This window comes from Pristiophorus japonicus, chromosome 1 (genome assembly GCF_044704955.1).
Source record: "Pristiophorus japonicus isolate sPriJap1 chromosome 1, sPriJap1.hap1, whole genome shotgun sequence".
Lineage (NCBI taxonomy): Eukaryota > Metazoa > Chordata > Chondrichthyes > Pristiophoridae > Pristiophorus > Pristiophorus japonicus.
Window position 1 is genome coordinate 64,270,714 of NC_091977.1, and position 27,138 is coordinate 64,297,851.

The window sequence follows — 27,138 nt, forward strand, 5'->3', positions numbered from 1 at the left end:
TGAAGGCACGGCCACCAATGGTTGTGCGATTATAATCAATCAATCAATCAGGGATGCTCAAGAGGCCAGAATTGAAGGAGTGCAGAAAACTCGGGGGGGGGGGGGGGGGGGGTGTTGTGAGGATGGAGGTGGTTAGAGATAGGGAGGGGCGAGGCCATGGAGGGATTTGGACACGGGCAGCCGAGTTTTGGGTGACCTCAAGTTTATGTTGGGTAGAAGGTGGGTGGCCAGCCACGAAATCGTTGGAATAGTCAAGTCTAGAGGTAACAAAGGCATGGATGAGGATTTCAGCAGTGGATGAGCTGAGGCAAGGGCAGAGACGGGCGATGTTATGGAGATGGAAATAGGCGGCCTTGGATATGTGATCAGAAGCTTATTTCAGGGTCAAATATGCCCAAATTGCCAAACTCTAATGGCTTCAGAGACAGCGGTATGTGCTGTGTGCCTTCTAATCTCTGCATTCCTGATGTAGTTGTACTTGCGGACTCCCTGTATCAATATTTCAGAAATGTTGGACATTTAAAGCTTTGTACTGTGTTCAACTGAATTGAAAACACCCTGGAGTACAACCGTGTGTATTGCAGAGACAGAGTTCTGGGGGTTGGTCAATGTGTTACAATTTACTGACAAAAATTAACCTACACCAGGCCCTTCTCTCTTCAGTGCTGCTGCTACTAGAATCTAAACCCAAAAAACTCTCAAATGAATTGGCAAGTTTAGTCATTTTAACCTAACAACTCAGATCTCTGAAAGAGCAGAGGGATTTTGGGGTATCCAGTTATTTATTTTTATTCATTCATGGGATGTCAGCATTACTGGCAAGGCCAGCATTTATTGCCCATCCCTAATTGCTCTCGAGGTGGTGGTGATGAGCTGCCTTCTTGAACTGCTACTGTCCATGTGGTGAAGGTACTTCCACAGTGCTGTTACGTAGGGAATTTCAGGATTTTGACCCTACGACGATGAAGGAATGGCGATATACTTTCAAGTCAGGATGATGGGATTGAAGGGGAACTTGGAAATGGTGGTGTTCCCATGCGCCTGTTGTCCTTCTTCGTCCAGGTGGTAGAGATCATGGGTTTGGGAGGTGGTGTCTAAGAAGTCTTGACGAGTTTCTGCAGTGCATCTTGTAGACGGTGCACATGGCAGCCACAGTGCGTAGTGGTGGAGAGGGTGAATGTTTAAGATGATGGATGGGGTTCCAATCAAGTGGGCTGCTTTGTCCTGGATGATGTTGAGCTTCTTGAGTGTTGTTGGAGCTCTACTCATCCAAGCATGTGGTGAGTATTCCATCACACTCCTGACTTGTAGATGGTGGAAAGGCTTTGGGGCATCAGATGAGTCATTCGCTGCAGAATACCCAGTCTCTGACCTGTTCTTAAAGCCACAGTGTACGGGGCTGGTCCAGTTAAGTTTCTTGTCAATGATGACCCTCCCCCTCCCCCAGCCCCAGATGTTAATTGTGAGGGATTCGACAATGGTAATGCTGTTGAATGTGAAGGGGAGGTGGTTAGACACACTATTTTTGGAGATGGTCTTTGCCCGGCACTTTGTGTGGCACGAATGTTACTTGCCGCTCATCAGCCTAAGGCTGAATATTGTCCAGGTCTTGCCCCATGCGATCACAGACTGCTTCATTATCTAAGAACATAAGAATTAGGAGCAGAAGTAGGCCATACGGCCCCTCAAGCCTGCTGTGCCATTCAATAAGACTCCATTTCCTGCCCAATCCCCATAGCCTTTGATTTCCCCTAGAGTCCAAAAATCTATCTCAGCCTTGAATATACTCAACAATTCAGCATCTTAGTCTTAAGTGGCCAACCCCTTACCATATGAACATAAGAAATAGGAACAGGAGTAGGCCATACGGACCCTCGAGCTTGCTCCGCCATTCAATAAGATCATGGCAGTTCTGATCATGGACTCAGCTCCACTTCCCCGCCTGCTCCCCATAATCCCTCATCGTTTAAGAAACTGTCTAGTTCTGTCTTAAATTTATTCAATGTCCCAGCTTCCACAGCTCTGTGGCAGCGAATTCCACAGATTTACAGCCCTCTGAAGAAATTTCTCCTCATCTCAGTTTTAAATGGGCGGCCCCTTATTCTAAGATCATGCCCTTTTTTTCCTGAGACTATGCCCCGTAGTTCTAGACTCTTCCACCCAGGGAAACTTCCTCTCAGCATTTACCCTGGCAATCCCCCTAAGAATCTTCCATGTTTCAATGAGATCACCTCTCAGTCTTCTGAACTCGAGAGTATAGGCCCAATCTACTCAATCTATTCTCATAGGACAACCTCGGTCTCTGTCAGTAGTGGTGCTATCAAGCCACTGGGACAGGACATACCCAGGGATGGTGATGGAGGAGTCTTTGTGAACATGACTGTCGGTCTGTTGCTTGACTAGGCAGGCTGTGGAACAGCTCTCCCAATTTTGGCACGAGTCTCCAGATGTTAGCGAGGAGGACTCTGCAGGGTAGACTGGGCTGTTTGTGCCTTTGACGTGTCCGAATCTGGTACCTAGGTCTATGCCGGGTGGTCCATTCAGTTTTATTATTGTTTACCGGAGCGAAGTGGTACAACTTTGTGGCTCACTAGGCCATTTTAGAGGGCAGCTAAGAGTCAACCACATTGCTGTGGGTCTGTAGTCACATAATAGGCCAGACCAGATAGACCTCCTTCCCTAAAAGGACATTAGGGAACCAGATGGGTTTTTACCACAATCCGGTAGTGTCATGGTCACATAGAACTCTGAAGACAGCGACTCAGGCCATTAAAAATGCTAATATCAAATGTTATAACATAAACTTCAAGAGGCCTACATAAAGCCTTAAGATTTCACAGCACTGTGTCTAGTATTGGGTTCCACAGTATATGAAGGATATTGTGGCTTTATAGAAGGTAGAAAACAGCCGTGAAAGACTAGGACTTCCTTCGTTAAAACAAGGCAGATTACATGATGATATGAAAAAAAGTGTTTAAAATTATGAAAGATGAGACAGGGTAGATAGAAGCAGACTCTTTCCAGTGGTTGGGGACCAAGAATGAAAGGCCATGGATACAAGATTAAATGGTAAGAGATTTAGAACAGATGACATGAGAAACATTTTTACGTAGAAAGTTGAGACTGGAATTTACTTCCAGGATTAGTGATTGAGACAGAAAGTATGTTCACATTAAGAACAGATTAAATGAAAAAGATGAAGGAAAGGGGGTTGAAGGGATATGGAAACAGGATGGATAAATGTAATATGAAACTATTTGCTCGTGTGGTGGATAATGCCAACGTGGTCTGGTTGGGACAAATGGCCTGTTTCCGTGTTGTAACTTCTATGTACAACATTATGACAACTAAAACTAAAGGAAAATGAAACCATATTAGATTATCGTTTTTAAAGCCTGTTTAAGAGCACCTGCTCAGAAAGCAAACCAAAACCACTTGCATGTTACTTTTCTAAAGGGGATATTATTCACAAAATGCCCAAACTAGCTGCTGAACAGGCCTTGGCAGGTTCCAGCAGCAGCGCTTCAAGTTTTATGCAAAGGTGTGCTCCCCAAGTCTTTTCAAATGTCAGTGCACAAATCTCCAGTGGGTCCTCATTTGATCGGATGTCCAGTCAGCAAGAATTTCACAGCCGCCCACTGGCTGCTCTGCCTGCAAGTGATCCAATTATGTGAGACGCCTGCATTTAAGAGACTGCATCAGGAAACAGAACACAAGCTTTCAGAAAGACTGCCAGTTCACTAGGGAGATCTCATCATCCAGTTCCTTCTGTCCACTCTTCCAAAATAAGCAGAGCTTCATATATACAGTATACTTTGAAAGAAAACACAAGGCACTCCAAAATATATTCCTGCATCTTCCTCTTTTATATTAATTTAGATTCCATCACGAATACTGGCTGACTTGTGCAGCAGTGTCCTATCATCATCATCATTTGAAGAAAGCACATTTCAAGCATGTCACTTCTGGGATGTATGTAAACTAGACTAATATAAACACCGAGAACTCGACACCATCCAGGACAAAGCAGCCCGCATGATTGGCACCCCATCCACCACCTTAAACATTCACTCCCTCCATCACCGACGTACCATGGCTGCAGTATCTACGATCTACAAGATGCACTGCAGCAACTTCTTTGGCAGCACCTCCCAAACCCGTGACCTCTACCACTTAGAAGGACAAGGTAGCAGGTGCATGGGAACACCACCACCTCCACGGTCCTCTCCAAGTCACACACCATCCTGACTTGGAAGTATATTGCCGTTCCTTCGTCGCTGGGTCAAAATCCTGGAACTCCCTCCCCAACTGCACTGCGAGAGAAACTTCACCATGAGGACTGCAGCAGTTCAAGGTGGTGGTTCACGACCAACTACTCGAGGGCAATAAATGCTGGCTGTGCCAGCGACGCCCACATCCCAGGAATTAATATATTAAAAAAAACGGGAGTCAACCTTGTTCTGGGCCTTAATCATTGTATATTGCTACGTTTTCTTTTGGAAAGTTAAGCGAGGAAACAGGATTTTGTGTTAATTTACAGCACGCTCTAGATTATTCACGAGTTTGGGTGAGATCTGCAATTTCTAAAAACTCAATTAAGAAGCATGAAAAATAAATTAGAGATTCCAAATCAAACCCCCCATTAATACTTCATTTTACTTTGATGGTACAGGTAGAGTGTCCGAATTCCGGAAACCTCAGGACTGAGGCTGTTGTGGAAGAAACCTTCATTTGGGGAAGCAGTATTACTACACCACCTTTTCAGGCCTGCTCAACTATCCTGGGTCAACTTCGTCAATGGGTGGAAAGCTTAATGTTTAAACAAAAAAGCGATTAAGCATCCTAAAAATTTAAGACTGAGGTTCTGACATCACAACTGCCATCCATCTTCATGTAGTTCATTAACAAGGACCTAAACTCCACATGGCCTCTACCTCTAATGGCTACGGCAGCAGACAGCGAACACCAGAAGGATGGCTGTTTTACTGTAAATATTTGAAATTCGGGATCATTCTACAAATGTGAAATATTTTAACGCCCGCACAAGTCAAACCATGCTAAATGTATGTTAACAGGAATAACGGAAAGCGACAGAGAATTAGCAAATATTTATATATTTTTATATATACACACACACACACACACACACACACACACACATATATATATATATATATACATACATGTGTGTGTGTGTGTGTATATACACCGATATAATATCCTTATTGTCATTATATCGGTAATGTTGTTATATCCTTACTGTCATTATATCCTTAATATCATTATATCAGTACTGTCGTTATATCCTTACTGAGCGGCGAGTGTTTGTGGCAACATGCGGTGAATGCTTGTGGCGGAGGAGCGGCTAGAGGTCGTGGCGGAGATGCGACAGATGAGGGTTCAAGGCCCAGAAGAGCCGAGAGCCCAGGGGCAGCACAGGCCAGCCCACACTGCGATATGTGTGCACGCTAGGTCCGTGCAGCAGGGCAGGTCTCCAGTCATCTTGGTTAGTCCTTGCCACTGGATAAAGGCCTAGCTCTGTCAAGCCCATGTAGTGGCTGGTGTGCAACGGTCACCACACGTTAAAAAAATTCATGCACAGGCATCTTCCACACCCCCTCAATTGGAGTTCAGGACTGAAACATCGGGTCCTTCATCAAAACACCTGTGAACTCATGGAAGCAAGTCATCCTCGTTCGAGGGACCGCCTATGATGATGATTTTGTAAAAAACAGCCACAAGGGAACAGTTTTCAAATCTGCTACAGGAGCTATTATCCTGAATTTTAGACCATATCCACTGCCATACTAAATTGTTGATGACCCATATAAACAGTATATGTACTGTAGAACTCTGATCCACACATTGTAAATCAAATGATAAACATATATATTAAAAACAAAAACGGACAAGGCTCTGCACAATTAATCTTTCGACTTGTCAAATGCTGAACATGCATATACCTGTCAGGGAAAAGAACTAAAGCCAGTGAGTAATAAAAAAAAAAGAGGTCTTGATGTTCTAAGTGCACAGATCTCTAAAGGTTCATGACCAATGTTGTGAAGCAATATCTAAAGTTAATAAAGTTAATAAAGTCTGCACGAGCCCCTGGCCCGCGAGCACCATTGGAGCAGGCCGGGGAGCGGAAGGAGCAGCGTGGCGGCATATCATTCCAGGGAGCAGCAAGTGCTGGAGCAGGAGAGCAACCGCAGTGAAAAGGGACGTCATCAAGATCCAGGTCAGTGATTGGAGCATGGGTAGGTACTGCAGGAGCGGCGAGGTTGGGGCGAAGGAGCGGCGAGAGATTGTAGAGGGACGTGATCGGGGCCCAGGAGAGGCGTGAGTTCGGGGCCCAGAAGAGGCGAGGGCCCAGCCCACACTGCGATATGTGTGCACACTAGGTCCATGTAGCAAAGCTGGTCTCCAGTTAATGCTTGGTTAATCCTTGCTGCTGGGCCAAGACCGAGCTCTGTCAAGCCCATGTGTTGGCTCGTGTGCCATGGTCACCACACGTTAAAAAAAATCCAAGCACAGGCATCTTCCACCCTTCAAGATTTAGTTCGGAGCTGGAATTTTAGGTCCTTCATTGAAACACCTGTGAACTTTTTGTCGTGGAAATAAGTGATCCTTGATTCGAGGGACTGCCTATGATGATGAAAGTTAATAGGGTTCCAAGGTGTACTTATAGGACAATGGACTACAAGTCAAAGCATACTATATTGTCCTTGTACAAGACCTTGGTTAGGCCTCCGTTAGAATACAGTGTCTAGTTTTGGTAGTCTCACATGGTGGCAATATTGAGGTTTTGGAAAAGTTTCAGAAGGCGGCCACAAGATTAATTCCCAGTCTAAAGCATCTTAATGATCTAAATAGGCTCATAGAACTATGACTCTTTACTTTAGAGAAGTGTATACATGGGGGTGATTTTATTCAGGTTTATATGACCATGATGGGATGAGATTGCGTTTGTGTAGACAAACTGTGGGAGATGGTTTAAGTTCATTTGGAAGGAGGATGGTTGGCAGGGGGATGGGCACCAGAATGAAATATTAGAGGAGGAGAAACAAGATGCACAAAGGACGAGGAGAGACAAGTACATAAGAACATAAGAAATAAGAGCAGAATTAGGCCATTTAGCCCCTCGAGCCTGTTCCGCCATTTAGTAAGACCATGGCTGATCTGATCTTGGGCTCAGCTCCATTTCCCTGCCCGCTCCTCATTACCCTTCACTCCCTTATGGCTCAAAAATCTGTCTTATCTCCACCTTAAATATATTCAATGACCCAGCCTCCACAGCTCTCTGGGGCAGAGATGCCACAGATTTACGACCCTCAGATAAGAATAGACGACCCCTTATTCGTAAACTATGACCGCCCCCCAACCCCGAGCTCTAAATTCCCCCACGAGTGGAAACATCCTCTCTGCATCTACCTTGTTGAGCCTCCTCAGTATCTTGTATGTTTCAATAAGATCACCTCTCAATTATTCTAAACTCCAATGAGTATAGGCCCAACCTGCTCAACCTTTCTTCATAAGTCAATCCCTTCACCTCAGGAATCAACCTAGTGAACCTTCTCTGAATTGCCTCCAATGCAAGTATATCCCTCCTTAAATAAGGAGGCCAAAACTGTACGCAGTACTCTAGGTGTGGTCTCACCAATACCCTGTACAGTTGTAGCAGGACTTCTCTGCTTTTATACTCCATCCCCCTTGCAACAAAGACCAACATTCCATTTGCCTTCCTGATTACTTGCTGTACCTGCATACAGGTACAGCATCAAGAATCCGGAAGCCTCGGGACCGAGGCCATTCAGGATTCTGTGTATTTCCGGACATTGGCACATTGGGTCGGGGCCAGGGTAAGGGAGGGGGAGTTTGGGCCGAGGCCTAGGGGAAGGGGGGGTGGGAAAGAGAAGGAAGGTAGGGCCAGGGCAGAGGCAAAAAGGGGGTGGAGGGGGATCAGGCCGAGGCCAGGAGGAGGTCGGCGGGCGAGTTCCAATTTTGGAACAATTTCCGGATTACAGACAGATCGTCCAGATTCCGGATTCTTGACGCTGTACCTGTACTAACTTTGTGTTTCATGCACAAGGACCCCCAGGTCCCTCTGTACTGCAGCATTTTGTAATCTCTAACCATTTAAATAATGATTTGTTTTTTTTCTGCCAAAGTGGATAACCTCACATTTTCCCACATTATATTCCATCAGCCAAATGTTTTCCCACTCACGTACTTAGCCTGTCTATATCTCTTTGCAGATTCTGTGTGTCCTCCTCACATCTTGATTTGCCACCCATCTTTGTATCAGCAAACTTGGCTACATTACACTCGGTCCCTTCATCCAAATTATTAATATTGATTGTAAGTAGTTGAGGCCCCAGCACCGATCCTTGTGGCACACCACTAGTTCCGATTGCCAACCAAAAAATGACCTATTTATCCCGACTCTGTTTCTTTTAGTTAGCCAATCCTCTATCCATGCTAATATATTACCCCCAACCCCGTGAGCTCTAATCTTGCGTAGTAACCTTTTATATAGCACCTTATCGAATGCCTTCTGGAAATCCAAATACATCACATCCACTGGTTCCCCATTATCCACCCTGCTCGTTACATCCTCAAAGAAGTCCTACAAATTTGTCAGACATGATTTCCCTTTCATAAAACCACGCTGACTCTGCTTGACTGAATTATGCTTTTCCAAATGTCCTGCTACTGCTTCCTTAATAATGGACTCTAGCATTTTCCCAATGACAGATGTTAGGCTAACTAGTCCATAGTTTCCTGCTTTCTGTCTGCTTCCTTTTTTAAATAGGGGCGTTACATTTGCGGTTTTCCAATCTGCTGGGACCTCCCCTGAATAAAGTGAATTTAACAGTTCGGGAGCCAGAAGAGAAGTCATTGCAAGAGATTCTCTGGCTACGACTGGGTAGATGAGAATGGAACCAGGAGAGGGCAATCCCACCCAGCTGGACGATGGAGGGGAGGCATTGGAGGAGGTTGATGTGGTCAGCTGTGTCAAAGGCTGCAGACAGGTTGAGAAGGATGAGGAGGGATAGTTCACAACACAAAAATAGGCCGTTCAGCCCAACGTCCATGCCAGTGTTTATGCTCCACACAAATCTTCTCCCAGCTCATCCCCTCTTCATTCAATCGTATCAGCATAACCTTCCATTTCTTTCTTCATGTTTTTATCTAGCTTCCCCTTAAATGCATCGATGCTATTCGCTAAACTACTTCTTGTGGCAGTTCGTTCCAACATTCTAACCATTCTTTGGATGAAGAATTTTCTCCTAAATTCCCTATTGGATTTATTAGTGACTATCGCCACTCTCCACAGAAACCATTAGTTAGATGATTGAAGTCCACACCCCACTGAGCACTACTTAGCATCCTCATTCTCCTCTCCCCACTGCCGCCTCAGTTCTCTCGTCCTCATTTTCTTCCTTCCTTTTGTCTCCCTTCCTCCCATTTCTTTCACAGTCCTTGCCCTTCCTCCACTCTCCCATCTGTATCCTTGCCCCGTCCTCCTCTTAGTGCCAATTCAATTATTTGCTGGCCTCTAACCTCGCTTGATCGGAATATAGCAATGAGGCGGGAAATCAACTGGTAATGTTAAAAATGTCATAGATTTGCACATCACAAGCAAAAAGTTGAAGTCACCACTGGGAGAGGGATAGGACAGTATCTGCACATCTTTTTAAAATGTTGGTAATGTCATGACACAGTTAGCATAATGCCGGTTGAATCTCCCTTATCCAGAACTCCTTTATCCGGAACTGCCCCTCGTTCAGAACCATTCCCGGCCACCAGGTGGCGCATGCACAAAACTCTGACATGAACAAATTGAAGTCCTTCCTCGCTGCCAACTCCTGCAATCGCTGACCTGACCCCGCGATCCACCGCCACCTCCCACCACCCCGCCACATGATCTCACTCCCAACCCCAATATCCCCTTGCTTAGTACCTGTACCATCCAATTTAATGTGACCACCCCACGTCCGGAAAAATCTCTTATCCAGAAAAGGCCAGGTCCCGAGGGTTCCAGATAAGGGAGGTTCAACCTGTAGCAACAATCCTACATAAGCCAATAAATTTTAATGCAGTGCAACGTGTGAGATATTCTTAACTCATTAGTTAAAATTGGTGTCACCACTAGTATCAGACGTGTAACCACAGCACTTCACCCTATTGTTACATAGCTCAAAATGCTCTCTCTAGACTCAACTTAAGTTTAGAGAAAACTGCAACTGAGATGTTGAGTGTTTGAAAATTTCACATTGTCCATTAAGTTTCACTATATTCCAGGGACAACACTTCCATCCCACGGTATCTAGCCTGGTAGAGTACCCGTGTTATCCTAGTGAGTCAAAACGCAGTAGTTTTACCTCAAGACACACTGGATCTACTCCATTTGTCAACAACCATTCTAGAATTACCTTCCAATGACACTGGCAGTCTCTAGAAGCTGAAGGAGAAACTGATGCAGACTGGAGATGAGGTATTGATGTGGTTTCATGGCAAAAACAACAGATATTGAGAATGGCCTTCCAATACTGAAAAATACGAGGGGTACTTCAAGCAGTGCTAGATGCCACGCATGCATATACATGACAAAGCCACGGTAACCAGGTTACAGAGCCTGAAGATAGTAACTAAGAAGGAACAGATGCCTAGGTAATGTATCCCATTATATACAATACAATAAGAAACTAATGTGGGTGATACATACATAACAGAATACTTAGTAATACTGATAATTGTATTTCTATCTGTTGGTGACTTGGATAGAGCGTAGTTCTAGTAGTGTGTGAAGATTGTGAAATGCAGAAGACCATAGTTCAACAATCTGTTACTGGGTCCGCTGATCCCCAAATTAACACTTTAAATACTTTCCTTGTCACTTCATGGAAAAGCAGAGCTCCTTTTTGTATAGTTAAAGCCACATTACCGAATTATTTTATTCCAAGACAACATCCATTAAAATAAATACATTTCAGAATAACAAAGATTTTTTTTTTAAACTGATTTCTACAACTCTCACAGATCGACTGACCTGTCAGCTCTTGAATGCAGAGAAATTAAGTCAGGGATATTGATAACCAATTGATAAAAGTTTGAAAAACCTATTGCTCCATATTGTACAATTGTGTTATTTTAAACTCTTATAACATCCGCATTAAATGGAATTTTAAGGAGCTAATTGCTTTCAGCACCATCAGTGAGTTATCTCATGGAGGTGTGATAGCACTGTTTGGGTTTGCCAACAAGTTAACTCATTGACGAGCAGCATTTTATAAATTTGGCATTTGTAAATCCATCAAACATTGGCCTGGCTAAGTCTATGATACACAAATGAGTCTTTATAGTACAGAGTGTCAACTAACTGAAAAAACGGGCTTTGGTGCTGAATTGCAACAAGCTCGGGCTAAATGTGAACTATTTGGATCCTACCTTCAGAATGGACACTGGATGTGCAACAAAGCAGTCACGTACAGTATTTAAATATCTATAACATTCAAAAACATATTCAAAAAGTAAGCCAAAGGCTTTAAAGTTAAAAGTAAAGAAAAAATTAAAACGAGAGAAAGAAAATGTGGGCAAAATAAATACAAGAAAACTTTTTTTTTTAAACTGGCTAGCCCATGGAATTTGCGTTCTCTGGATCTGGTGCAAGTCCCGAGTGCATTAGCATTAAAACTCAAAACTAGAAGTTTAGGTGTTCATATTTTTACGAGGCAAAACAGAATATTCTTCAGCCACAGTGTTTATTCAATTTACTAGCATCATCATCTTAACCACCAAGAAGCTTTCAGTGCTGGATCATGCATTTTGCACCTTTACGCATTGTCCCATGAGCACAGGGGTAAGTGGGCACCATGTGGTGTGACAGGCTAAACAGCTCAGATATGGAAGCAGTGTATCTCATTACTGGCTATTGTGCCTTAGCAAGTACAGCTGTGTGTTTATTATAATGCCTTTAATATAGTAAAATGGCCCATGGTGCTTCACATAAGCGTAATCAGACTAACATTGTCTTTAAGCTATATAAGGAGACATTTGGTGATGAAAGCTTGATCAAAGAGGTAGATTTTTAGAAGGATTGGACAAACAGAGATTTAGGAAGGGAAAACTAGAGCTGAGGGAAGGGCCTTGTCGGCTGAAGACACAGCCCATAAGAAGAGCAGCATGTGGATGAGGAAGAGGAGGGGGCCAAGGATAGATCCTTTGGAGGACTCCAGAGGTAAGGGTGTGGGGGCAGCAAGAGAAGCCATTGCTGGAGATGTTCTGGGTACAATTGGATAGGGTAAGTATGGGGGAAAAAAAAGCAAAGGTTGTCCCACTCAGCTGGACAATGGAGGAGAGGTGTTGGAGAATGGCATACTGCACCACATTAATGGCTGCAGAGAGGTCAAGAAGGTTGAGGAGGCATAGTACATCAAAACATAAGAAATAGGAGCATGAGTAGGCCATATGGCTGATCCGATCATGGACTCAGGTCCACTTCTCTGCCTGTTCTCCATAACCCCTTATCGTTTAAAAAACTGTCTATTTCTGTCTTAAATTTATTAAATGTCCCAGCTTCCACAGCTCTCTGAGGCAGCGAATTCCACAGATCCACAACCCTCAGAAGAAATTTCTCCTCATCTCAGTTTTAAATGGGCAGCCCCTTATTCTAAGATTATGCCTTCTAGTTCTAGTCTCCCCTATCAGTGGAAACATCCTCTCTGCATCCACCTTGTCAAGTCCCCTCACAATCTTATATGTTTTGAGAAGATCAGCTCTCATTCTTCTGAATTCCAATGAGGAGAGGTCCAACCTTTCCTCATAAGTCAACCCCCTCATCTCTGGAATCAACCTAGTGAACCTTCACTGAACTGCTTCTAAAGCAAGTATATCCTTTCGTAAACACGGAAACCAAAACTGCACGCAGTATTCCAGGTGTGGTCTCACCAATACAACTATAGCAAGACTTCCCTGCTTTTATACTCCATCCCCTTTGTAATAAAGGCCAAGATTCCACCGGCCTTCCTGATCACTTGCTGTACCTGCATACTAACCTTGTGTGTTTCATGCACAAGTATCCCCGGTCTCACTGTACTGCAGCACTTTGCAATCTTTCTCCATTTAAATAATAACTTGCTTTTTGATTTTTTTCTGCCAAAGTGCATGAACCACAGTCAGTCATAAAGAACGCCATTTTTGACTTTAGTTGGGGCTTTTTCGGTGGTGATGTGCCAGGGACGAAAACCTGCATCAGGGATGGAAACCTGATATTCAAACATGGAGTTGCAGGAAAGATGGGTATGGATTTTGGAAGCAAGGTGGTCTTCAGAGAAAAGGGAGGTAGGGATGGGATGTTAGTTTGCACTGACAAATGGGTCACGGGCGTTTTCTTTTGAGGAGGTGGGTTTTAAAAGGGAGGGAGACAATACCCAAGGGGAGGGAGACAATACCCGAGAGGAAACCATTTACAATGTCAGCTAGCATGAGGGCCTGAAAGGGAGACCATAAGAACACAAGAACATAAGAAATAGGAGTAGTAGGGCATTTGGCCCTTTGAGCCTCCTTCGCCATTCAATATATCATGCCCGCCGTCTACCTCAACTCCAGCCATTTAGTATGAATTGGGTTGAGAGTGTGAGTAGGGAGTCTTGTAGACAAGATGAGCATAAATTAGAGAAGGACACTGGTTCAGGGCTAAGGCAGGGGGAACCTTGGGAGTAGTTTGGCTTGAAGGGAGGCATGCAGCAGAGGCAGCTAAATAGAGGATCTCATTCTTAGTGATAAAGAAGTCCATGACATCCTTGCTCTTGGTGTTGGAGGGGCAGAGAGGTTTAAGGAGACAGTTTTGGATATGGAGAAAACAGCCAGGGGTTATCTTTGCCTTCCTTGATGATTCTGGAGTAGTGATCAATTTTTGCAGAGGGCGAAAGACCCAACAGTGCTTGATGTCCAGCCAGATCCGATGAATGACTAAACCAGTTGTGCACCAGGCACACTCGTCTGCGCCCCTTGGGCTTGAAAGCAAATATTGGGCCATACCGGGAGTGGAGAGGGGTGAATATGGATTTTACTGGGGTCAAGGATATCAAAGGCAGAGGTGAGGATGTGACTGAGCAGATTGACAGTATTGTGGAAAATGGGCCAAAGGGTTAGAAAGTAGCAGGGTGAAGCATGTGATGAAGGAAACAAGAAGTAGATGGCCATGCCTGTGATCAAAACAATAAAAATAGAGAGACCACATGAGATGGCATGGTTAAAGGAATGGCCATGACTATTAGTAGGAGAGTTTATATAGGAGTGGTTACGGCAACACAGGAGACCGGAAAGGGCGAGTTGACGTTGAGATTTAAATCACTGAGGATCCATCACTCAATACCAAGGCTGAGGGAGGAAAGGAGTGAAGCGATCTTGGAGAGAAGCTTATGGTGGGGCTTGGTGGGGATGGTAGAAAAAGAAGATTTTATGGAGAGTTGAGGGAGTTTGAATATGGTGAGGAGCTCAAAAAGAGCAAGTGTCAGAGGAATAGGGGAAGAGACCAAGCTGTGATCAGGGCCACATTGCTACTGCAGTATTTTGGGCGAGGCAAGGGGATGAAGGTACAGGTAAGAGGCATGGTGTTGCCAAAATGTGAGCCAAGTTTCTGTCAGTCAAAGCCATGATCTCAATGCAATCATCCATAATTAGGATGTGATGGCAAGATCCTGGATTACAAGTGAATGGACACCCTGGACAGAAATGCTGAAAGGGGCAGTGATGAATGATCATCTGGCAGAGTCTAAGGCGACAGGAAGAATAATTGGCGGGATTAGCCCCAAACGGGCGCACTGAGGTGGATGAGGGCAATTGAGGTTGCTGCTAACAAGGAGGAACAACAGGGATCTTGTTAGGCCCTTGGAGAATGCAGAGAGGCACAGATGATAGTTGTAGGCCTATCCAAAGGGGACTCAAGCATGGGATGGTGACAGAAGTGTAGGAAGGCAGAGGAGGGGTGATGGGTTGGGATAAGGAAGTATTTGAGGGGGGAGAAATTAAAGTTGGCATGACTCGGTGACAGAAAGGGAAAGAAACAGGAAAGATGGGCCCCAAAGAGGCCAAGAGAAAAAGGAAAGATAGAAGTAATGGGTTTGGGTCCGAAGCAGCTGCCAAAATAAACATGCGAATGGACACAAAGGAAATTCAGGTTACATAGGTTAGGATAGATATGTCCTGGTTGCAAACACAAGCTGAAGAGACGAGATGATATGAGAGAATCCAAAGTAAAAGTCAGAGGTCTTGCAATGGGATGACATTGACTAGAAGATAGGGTGGAGTCATTTACTGTAACCTACTGGCTAGACAACTGGAAAAGCAACCCAGAGGTCATGAGCTCAAAGCTCACCATAACATGTATTGAATTTCATTTCACATCTGAATCAACAATGAAAGCTACCATTTTGTCATCCAAAGCCAACTGGTTCATTAACGTCCTTTAGGGAAGTGACCGACCATCCCTACCCAGTCTGGCCTGGTCTATGTGTGACTCCAGTCTCACACTTCGTGGTTGACTCAATACCCTCAGGACAACTAGTGATGGACCATAAATACTGCCTTTTCAGTGTCATCCACATCACAAAAATAATTTTTTTTAAGTTCTTGGACGACTCTTACCACTTCTGTTGATGTTTCTGCATGCTCTGAAGTAACGTGTTCCTGGAGAGTTGTTTCAGTGAACCCCATTTTCCCACAGTAAGGACAAGTAAAAGACTGTGGTTGCTCAACTGACAAGGCTTCCCCACCATAATACAAATCTGCAAAACAATAATATACACATCAATACATGCAATAGCCTGAATATTCTACAAGTGGAGCAAGTACCAAAGGATGTTTTTTTCCCCCAAACAACGTTAAGCTACACTTAAGCTACACTTATGCATTACAACTTGTATTAAGCCAGGTTGAAAACGGAATAGTGATTACCTGACAATGCAATAACTATCTTTTTTTTTACACCATTTAACTTTATTAACCTTATTAACAGCTTTCTGCTTTTAAAAAACAAAGTTCTCCGGCGTTAGTCTGGAAAACAAATGAGAGAGAGAATACAGTGCAGATTTACTAAGATGTTGCCTGGTATCGGGAAATATAAATACAAAAAGGCTTGATAAATTAGGGATATTTTCATTAAACGATAGAGGTTGATGGACTTATTTAAAATTATGAAAGAATGTAGGTAGAAACAGACTGTTTCCAATGATTGAGCAGATCTAAAATGAAAAATTAGGACAGAGACCAAGACAAACTTTTTTCTAACAGTTCTGAGGCTGTGGCATGCAATAGCAGTTAGTGACAAGCAGAGACTATGACCAGAATTTTGTTTGGGGTCGCAGGCCCTACTGATTTTACCAGCAGGGCCTAATTTGAATGCAAGCCCTCGGTTTCCCACCCACAGCCAGTCAGCTTGAGGGGCTGGCCTACTGTGGACGGGTAGACCTCAGTTGTGAGGGGTCGGACTGGGGGAGGCATTGAGATCGGCGGGAGTCGGGATCAGTAATCGGGATGGGGGAGGGCTGCAGGATCGGCAGGCGATGGAGGACGATTGCGGATCAAGGGTCAGCAGGCAAGGGGGATGGTGGGGGGGGGGGGAAAAAAATCAGGGATTGCGGGTTGCGGAGGATCGGGGCTGGCCACCTCTGTTTTATTACTGGGTTTCACGAATTGATTGCTCCCGACCCATCCCGCCTCCAGCAAAACCAGAAGTTGGAGGCGAGATCACATTTAACACAATTCAATTGTCCCCACGCTTCATGGGAAAATTCTAGCCCATGTCAACATTCAAGACTAGATTAGATAGGTGCTTGAAGTAAAAGTGCATATGGGGATACGAGAACATGACAGGCACATGGGATTAGGACTACTGATCCTCTGACATCAACATGGACAGATTGGGCCAAATGGACTGTTTCCATGTTGCAACTTTTATGTAATACACAGCAATACTATAAAATAGTACAAAGGGAACAAAGCATGTGAAAAATGACTGCCATATAAGCAACTGACATTTTTTGCAGGCAATATATTTGTGTTCTCTAGAGAATAGGCTTCTTTCTGTAAAATGTGTATTTTCAGGCTTCATTTGGTTTTAAGTAGAAAGATAATGCAGCCCTCATTGCTCTACATGTATAAAAACTAGTATTCCTACTTTTAGTAGGAATCTGGGATGCAGTCCAAGTAGTTCTCTACCCTAATACCATAGAGGCAATGATGAATAACAATAGACAATACAATTCAATAACCCTTCGTTAAATTTGAAGCTACCAGAAATTACTTACCTTATTGGCGAGTCTTCATTATATGGCAATTTTCTCCATGTATAGCACCTCATATTTAGCATTGCCGACACAATCCTCACTTATCTGAAAGGGGTGTGCTTTCTGAAATTGACAGTTAAGTTGTGCTAGAATATTGCTTCATTGACTGACTTCCACAAGGGCAAAAATCCCTCAAAGGATAATAAGCTATGAATGAACATCAAAGATAAACACTGAGATTATAGGGGACACTCAAAGAACAATTTTGGGCCCAAATTTCCCCATGAGTTGCACTGTTTTTTTTGGTGTAACTTGATTTTTCTGATGTATTTTTAAAGTTGCAAATATGACCATTTAATTTGCACCAGTGTAAGTGAGGTTTTTTGTTAGGTCAGTTTTTTTCCCAAAGGGGGACGTTGCATGCCACTTGCACCATTTATGCCAATTTGGCCAGAAAAAAGTTGTACTAAACTAACTTGGAAACATAGAAAATAGGTGCAGGAGTGGCCATTCGGCCCTTCGAGCCTGCACCGCCATTCAATAAGATCATGGCTGATCATTCCTTCAGTATCCCTTTCCTGCTTTCTCTCCATATCCCTTGATCCCCTTCACCGTAAGAGCCATATCTAACTCCCTCTTCAATATACCCAATGAACTGGCAGGGAATTCCATAGGTTAACAACTCACTGAGTGAAGAAGTTTCTCCTCATCTCAGTCCTAAATGGTCAACCCCTTATCCTAAGACTATGTCCCCTGGTTCTGGACTTCCCAAACATCGGGAACATTCTTCCCGCATCTAACCTGTCCAGTCCCGTCAGAATCTTATACATTTCTATGAGATCCCCCCTCATCCTTCTAAACTCCAGTGAATAAAGGCCCAGTTGATCAAGTCTCTCCTCATATGACAGTCCAGCCATCCCTGGAATCAGTCTGGTGAACCTTCGCTGCACTCCCTCAATAGAAAGAACGTCCTTCCTCAGATTAGGAGACCAAAACTAAAAACAATATTCCAGGTGGGGCCTCACCAAGGCCATGTACAACTGCAGTAAGACCTCCCTGCTCCTTTACTCAAATCCTCTAGCTATGAAGGCCAACTTACCATTTGCCTTCTTCACCGTCTGCTGTACCTGCATGCCCACTTTCAGTGACTGATGAACCATGACACCCAGGTCTCGTTGCACCTCCCCTTTTCCTGATCTGCCGCCATCCAGATAATATTCTGCCTTTGTATTTTTGCCCCCAAAATGGATAACGTCACATTTATCCACATTATACTGCATCTGCCATGCATTTGCCCACTCACCTAACCTGTCCAAGTCACCCTGCAGCCGCTTAGCGTCCTCCTCACAGCTCACACCGCCACCCAGTTTAGTGTCATCCGCAAGACATATTACACTCAATTCCCTCATCTAAATTGTTAATGTATATTGTGAAGAGCTGGGGTCCCAGCACTGAGCCCTGCGGCACTCCACTAGTCACTGCCTGCCATTCTGAAAAGGACCCGTTTATCCCAACTCTCTGCTTCCTGTCTGCCAACCAGTTCTCTATCCACGTCAGTACATTACCCCCAATACCATATGCTTTAATCTTGCACACCAATCTCTTGTGTGGGACCTTGTCATAAGCCTTTTGAAAGTCCAAATTCCATGTATTTGAAAGTCCAAATACATCACATCCATTGGTTCTCCCTTGTCCACACTACCAGTAACATCCTCAAGCAGGATTTCCCTTTCATAAATCCATGCTGACTTAGACCGATCGAGTCACTGCTTTCCAAATGTGCTGCTATTTCATCTTTAATAATTGATTCCAACATTTTCCCACTACTGATGTCAGGCTAACCGGTCTATAATTACCCATTTTCGCTCTCCCTCCTTTCTTAAAAAGCGGTGTTACATTAGCTACCCTCCAGTCCATAGGAACCGATCCAGAGTCGATAGACCAATGCATCCACTATTTCTCGGACTACTTCCTTCAGTACTCTGGGATTTATCGGCCTTCAATCCCATGAATTTCCCCAACTCAATTTCCCACCTAATAAGGATTTCCTTCAGTTACTCCTTCCCACTAGATCCTCGGTCCCCTAGTATTTCTGGAAGGTTATTCGTGTCTTCCTTCGTGAAGACAGAACCAAAGTATTTGTTCAATTGGTCTGCCATTTCTTTGTTCCCCATTATAAATTCACCTGAATCTGACTGCAAGGGACCTACGTTTGTTTTCACTAATCTTTTTCTCATCACATATCTATAGAAGTCAGTTTTTATGTTGCCAGCAAGCTTCCTCTCATACTCTATTTCCCCCCTCCTAATTAAACCCTCCGTCCTCCTCTGCTGTATTACAAAATTCTCCCAAGCTTTGCTGCTTTTTTTGGCCAATTTATATGCCTCTTCCTTGGCTTTAACACTATCCTTAATTTCCCTTGTTAACCACAGTTGAGCCACCTTCCCAGTTTTATTTTTACTCCAGACAGAGATGTATAATTTGTTGAAGTTCATCCATGTGATCTTTAAATGTTTGCCATTTAAGTATCACTCGCCAGTCTATTCTAGCCAATTCACGTCTCATACCATCAAAGTTACCTTTCCTTAAGTTCAGGACACTAATCTCTGAATTAACTGTGTCACTCTCCATCTTAAATGAAGAATTTTACCATATTATGGTCACTCTTCCCCAAGGGGCCTCGCACAACAAGATTGTTAATTAGTCCTTTCTCATTACACATCACCCAGTCTAGGATGGCCAGCCCTCTAGTTGGTTCCTCGACATATTGGTCTGGGAAACCATTCTTAATACGCTCCAGGAAATCCTCCTCCGCCGCATTGCTACCAGTTCGGTTAGCCCAATCAATATGTAGATTAAAGTCGCCCATGATAACTGCTGTACCTTTATTGCACGCATCCCTAATTTCTTGTTTGATGCTGTCCCCAACCTCACGACTACTGTTTGGTGGTCTGTACACAACTCCCACTAGTATTTTCTGCCCTTTGGTATTCCGTAACTTCACCCATACCGATTCCACATCATCCAAGCTAATGTCCTTCCTTACTATTGCATTAATTTCCTATTTAACCAGCAACGCCACCCATCTCCTTTTCCTTTCTGTCTGTCCTTCCTAAATATTGAATATCCCTGTATGTTGAGTTCCCAGCCTTGGTCACCCTGGAGCAAAAGAATCTGAGTGTAAATTCAGATATCAACAGACTTGTCATTCAAGCAGTCTAAATAGAACAGTTTCCTGAGCATGATGACCAATAGCTCTTTGGGATCATGATGGAAACTGGGAACCGAGTCAACCCTCACTGCAGACTCAATAATCAATTACCTAGCCAATGCTTCCATGGAATGGCAGAGCACTGATGACTCGCCAGCCTCGCATTAATGGAACTGGGGGAAGGGGCAAACCCCTTTCACTTGGCTCTAGATATTTCTACAAGCCACTGCCGTAACAGGTCTTCTTCGGCAGTCCCTCGTATCGAGGATGACTTCTTTCCACACCAAAAAGGGATGGGTTCACAGGTGTTTCGATGAGGACCTGATATTCCAGGTCGCGAGCGACATATTGAAGGGTGGAAGATACCGGTGCGTGGATTTTTTTTTTTTTAATGTGTGGTAGCCGTTGCACACCAGCCATCACACAGGTTTGACAGAGCTAGATCTTGGTCCAGTGGCAAGGGTTAACCAAGGCGACTGGAGACCAGTTCTGCTGCACGGACCTGGTGCGCACACATGTCGCAGTGTGGGCTGGCCCGTGCTGCCCCTGGGCCCACGCCTCTTCTAGGCATTGAACTCTCACTTCTCCTGGGTTCCGACCATGTCACTCGTGGGCCCCAATCATTCACCGCACCTCTGCAAGGAAAGACCAGCTGCAGGTCGGGGGTATTAAAAAGAGCAGCGGCCCTAGAACCAGCATGGCGCCCCCTCCTGTGAGGAAAGACCAGCCGCAGGTCAGGGGTATAAGAGGACGAGCATGCCACTTCAAGATACAGCATGAGCCATTCCAGGAGGGCGAATGCTTCGAGGAGGGCGACATCACCAAAACCCAGGTCGCCAATTGGAGCGTGGACAGGAACTTCGGCGGGGCCCAGGTACAGCAGAGGTGGGGTCGAACAGGTAGGATACTCCTGGCTGGACAAGCAGCAGATGCTTATCTAGTGCACTATGCTGTTAAGTTTTAGCTACCTAAGCTCCAGCGGTACCCCATGCACACTTGGGGTTCCCCAAACCTTGGCCCTTGCCAATCTGCACCCAAGCTTTCTGAACTTGGGTGAATGGGGTCCTACAGGGAAAGAGGTTGCACTCCATATCAAGTGTACTTGTCAACATCATCTCAACCCAAGAGAAATGATGTGTCTTGCTCCGGTAAAGGTTCCATTCAGACCGCTTTATAGTCTTGAAAAACAAAGCTTTTGAGCCTCAATTTGCAGTAAGGGGCTCCTTTGTCATACAGTGCAACATACTCGACTACCTTAAGCTAACTGCGAGGGATCGATTATCATCATGGTTTGGAAACACAAACATGGTGATGGGCTTCCAGCACTGCATATTGTACTGATGATGTAATTTGTCCCCCCTCACCATTAAACTGGCCCCAATTTGAGTTTGGGAATCAGTTATGTTCAAAAGTGTTCTGTTGTAAAACAGCGAATTTTCACAGGTTTAAAAAGCTAGGAACGTTATCAAATAAACCGAGCCACTGCAAAGGTAATGCCCTTATTTAAAAAAGGAGGCAGACAAAAAGCAGGAAACTATAGACCAGTTAGCCTAACATCTGTGGTTGGGAAAATGTTGGAGTCCATTATTAATGAAGCAAGAGCAGAACATTTGGAAAAGCAAAATTCGGTCAGGCAGAGTCAGCATGGATTTATGATGGGAAGTCACGTTTGACAAATTTTCTGGAGTTCTTTGAGGATGTAACGAACAGGGTGGATAAAGGGGAACCAGAGGATGTGGTGTATTTGGATTTCCAGAAGACATCTGACAAAAGCCACATAAAAGGTTACTGCACAAGATAAAGGTTCATGGAGTTGGGGGTGATATATTAGCATGGATAGAGGATTGGCTAACTAACAGAAAAGAGAGCGTCAGGATAAATGGTTCATTCTCTGGTTGACAACCAGTAACTAGTGGGGTGCCGCAGGGATCAGTGCTGGGACCCCAACTATTTACAATCTATATTAACGACTTAGAAGAAGGGACTGAGTGTAACGTAGCCAAGTTTGCTGATGATACAAAGATGGGAGGAAAAGCAATGTGAGGAAGACACAAAAAATCTGCAAAAGGACATAGACAGGCTAAGTGAGTAGGCAAAAATTTGGCAGATGGAGTATAATGTTGGAAAGTGCAAGGTCATGCACTTTGGCAGAAAAAAATCAAAGAGCAAGTTATTATTTAAATGGAGAAAGATTGCAAAGTGCCGCAGTACAGCGGGACCTGGGGGTACTTGTGCATGAAACACACTAGGTTAGTATGCAGGTACAGCAAGTGATCAGGAAGGCCAATTGTATCTTGGCCTTTATTGCAAAGGGGATGAAGTATAAAAGCAGGGAAGTCTTGCTGCAGGCATACAAGGTATTGGTGATGCCACACCTGGAATACTGCGTGCAGTTTTGGTTTCCATATTTACGAAAGGATATACTTGCTTTGGAGACAGTTCAGAGAAGGTTCACTAGGTTGATTCCAGGGATGAGGGGGTTGACTTATGAGGAAAGGTTGAGTAGGTTGGGCCTCTACTCATTGGAATTCAGAAGAATGAGAGGTGATCTTATCGAAACATATAAAATTGAGGGGGCTGGACAAGGTGGATGCAGAGAGGATGTTTCCACTGATGGTGGTGACTAGAACTAGAGGGGCCGCCCATTTAAAACAGAGATGAGGAGGAATTTCTTCTCTCAGAGGGTTGTAAATCTATGGAATTTGCTGCCTTGGAGAGCTGTGGAAGCTGGGACATTGATTAAATTTAAGACAGAAATAGACAGTTTCTTGAGCGATAAGGAGATCAGGGGCTATGGGGAGCGGGCAGGGAAGTGGAGCTGAGTCCATGATCAGATCAGCCATGACTTTATTGAATGGCGGAACAGGCTCAAGGGGCCGTATGGCCTACTCCTGTTCCTATTTATGTTCTTATATTAGGAAAGGTGACCAAAAGCTTGGTCAGAGGTCAGTTTTAAGGAACATCTTAATGAAGGAGAGCGCGCGAAGAGACTTAGGGCGGGAATTCCAGAGCTCAGGGCCTAGGCAGCTGAAGACACAGATGCCAATAGTGGAGCAAGAAAATCGGGGGTATTTCACTACGTTAAAGGCATTATCTATATATATATATATATATATATATAAATATATATCTGCACGTTGTTATCGGCTATACTACCCCTATGAAAAGAGCTTGTACAGTGAACTCCAGAATGCCGCAACATGGGTTAATAAAGGTCATATAGTTTGCAGAAATCTGTTCTTTTTCGCCACTTCACTCCTTCTCTATGTCAGACAATAGGTAGTCTACCATTTTCCTTTACCAAAAAAAAAGTGAAGTCAGTGCTGAGTAACAGAACATTTTTTCCATATTTGGCAGCCACTGTAAACATTGAGCATGGCCAGAGGTGCAGTATTGCTCCTTCTAATTTGCTTGAATAATGTGCTATAATGCCAACTTTAGTGGAACACTACAGTTGTGTGAATTTTTCTGCTTCCCACATTAATCATTGTTATGGACTCTTGGAGTGACACTGCGACAGCTGTGTCAGTTTGTGTCTCATTCAATGCATTTTATGTATCATCAGTAGAAGCTGGTATTAATTTCCTGAGAGACTTTTCCAGCAGGCAGGGAGCATTCTTTCATCCAATCATTATGGGCTGGATTCAAACCTAGGACCCAATTCGCTAAAAGCAGGTATATTGATTGAATGGTGATACTTCCCATTATCGAACCTCAGTTAGTTGGAAGAGTTGCTTGTTGCTTAATTATATTTGGGAAAGGGTGTGTGTGGCACTGAAGCTAGTGTTGAATTTTGATTACATTTTCAGAACAATCTGTTTACAATCCATTATGATTACATAAACATGTGCACAAACAGCAAAAATTTTGCTCGGCTTTAAGTGGTCTGAGCATCTTCTGTTCAAGTGTGCTTACACTGCCTAATATCCAAGTATGCAATAATGTAAACCAGGGTGTAACAATAGTAACTCCACGTGATCTGAACGGTCTTTCGTGCATGCCCTCATATCTGCCCGCCCAATCTTTCAATAGGCAGATTGAAAAACACTTTTTTGTGAGATAAGACCAAGCATAAATGGTTTACCTGCTTTATGTTGTAGGTAGCAAGTGAACATAGAGATTAATAGTTGCGACCAAACCTCACTTACTTCACTTCTCCGGAAAATAAGAAAAATAATACACCATACACCCTGTCCCTTCGGTCAGATGTCTGAGATTTTTGGGGGCATTACCTTTCTTTTCTGACAACTAACTGCAATTATTCTTCACCTAAACTTCCAGCTCTGGGCTCAGGCTTATACCTCACTCTCATTTAAAACTTGACTGACCAGCATGTGTTCTATTCTTTCTGAAATCTCTGAAGTGAAGGGCAGGGCCTCAGACTCTTTCCCCATTCATGGATCTGCCAGTAGGTGTGTCAACCAAAGTGACTAATCTCTCTTCAAAGAGTATATTCTTGGCAGATAACTCATGATGGGCCCACGTGCTAAATATCATCCCCATTGTAAGAGGCGTGGGTGTGTTGTTACGCATCTGAGACAAGATAATGAATTGCTTAATGTCCTCATGTCATTGTGGAGAACAGTATATATAGTTGCAAAAGCAAAATATTGCAAACGCTGGAAATCTGAAATAAAAAACAGAAAATGCAGGAAATACTCAGCAAGTCAGGCAGCATCTGTGGAGAGAGAAACAGTAACGTTTCAGGTCAATTACCTTTCACTGTTTCTCTCCCAGAGATGCTACCTGACTTGCTGAGTATTTCCAGCATTCTGTTTTTATTTTAGTAAGGATAGTGGGACAGAACATACCCAGGGATGCTGATGAGTCTGCAGTGTTGGCTGATGGGTACGATTCTATGAGTATTAACTGTTTGGCTGATGCTTGTCTAGTGTGTGGCACATTTCATTCAACTTTGGCACAAGTCATAAGATGTTAGTGAGGAAGACTCTAAGGTCGACCCGACTGGAGGTATGAAGGACAGAGGCCAGACTGGGTTTTCAGCAGGTGGTGAGAGAACCAAGAGGGAAAAACCTATTTAACTTTGTTCACACCAATCTACCTATCATGGATACAGTCCATGACTGTATTAGTAGGAGTGACCACCGTAGAGTCCATGTGGAGACGCCATCACACTGAGGGGCACCCTCTATGGTGTTGTGGGGCACTCACACTGTGCAAAATGGGATAGGATAAGAACAGATCTCGCAGCTCAAACTGAGCATCCATGGGCCATCAGCAGCAGCAGAATTGTATTCCATCACAATCTGCAACCTCATGGCCAGCCTATCCCTCACTCTGCCAATATCATGAAGCCAGGGGATCCACTCTGGTTCAATGAGTATAGAAGAACATGCCAGGAGCAGCAAGGGCGTACCTGAAAATGAGGTGCCAACCTGGTGAAGCTGCAACACAGGACTACATGTATGCTTTAGACATGGCTAAGTGATCCCACAAGCAACGGATCAGATCAAAGCTCTGCAGTCCTGCCACATCCAGTCGTAATGGTGGTGGACAATTAAACAACTAACGGGAGGAGGTGGTTCCATGAACATTCCCATTCTCAACAACAGTAGAGCCCAGCATGCGAGTACAAAAGACAAGGCTATAGCGTTCGCAACCACCTTCAGCCAGAAGTACCAAGTGGATGATGCATCTTGGCCTCATCCTGAGATCCCCATCATATATGCCAGTCTTCAGCCAATTTGATTCACTCCATGCGATATCAAGAAACAGCTGAGTACACTGGATACAACAAAGGCTATGGGTCCCAACAATATCCCGGCTGTAGTGCTGAAGACTTGTGCCCTAGAACTAGCTGTGCCTCTAGCCCAGCTGTTCCAGTGCAGCTACAATACTGGCATCTACTTGACAAAGTGGAAAATTGTCCAGGTAGGTCCTGTCCACAGAAAGCAGGACAAATTCAATTCAACCAATTACCACCTCATAAACCTACTCTCAATTATCAGCAAAGTGATGGAAGCTGTTGTCAACAGTGCTAATAAGTGGGACTTACTCACCAATAACCTGCTATCGATGCTCAGTTTGGGTTCTGCCAAGACCACTTGGCTCCGGACCTCATTACATCTTGGTCCAAACATGGACAAAAGAACTGAATTCCAAATGTGAGGCGAGAGTCACTGCCTTTGACATCAAGGCTGCATTCAACCGAGTGTGGCACCAATGAGCCCTAGTAAAACTGAAGTCAATGGGCATCAGGGGGACCACTCTCCAATGACTGGAGTCATACCTAGCACAAAGGAACATGGTTATGGTTGTTGGAGGCCAATCATCTCAGCTCAAGGATATCACTGCAAGACTGCCTCAGGGCATTATCTGACGCCCAACCACATTCAGCTGCTTCATCAATGACTTTCCTTCTATCATAAGATCAGAAGTGGGTATGTTCACTGATGATTGCAGTGTTCAGTTCCATTTGCAATTCCTCAGATAATTAAGCAGCTTGGGCTGTTAAGTAGCAAGTAACATTCACGTCATACAAGTGCCACGCAATGACTATCTCCAACCAGAGAGAGCCTAACCACCTCCCCTTGACATTCAATGGCATCGTCGAAACACCCACCATCAACATCCTAGGGGTGTCACCATTGACCAGAAACTTAGCTACATAAACAC

The 27,138-nt window shown here is 44.2% G+C and overlaps 1 protein-coding gene across 1 annotated transcript in view; it reads right to left on the reverse strand.

Annotated features, from left to right (window-relative positions):
• kcmf1 (potassium channel modulatory factor 1) overlaps positions 1-27,138 on the reverse strand; it is a 138,545-nt gene that overhangs the window by 58,635 nt on the left and 52,772 nt on the right. The window contains exon 3 of the mRNA XM_070880336.1: positions 15,652-15,791. Within this exon, the coding sequence (XP_070736437.1) occupies positions 15,652-15,791 (140 nt within the window). The remainder of the gene's footprint in view (positions 1-15,651; positions 15,792-27,138) is intronic.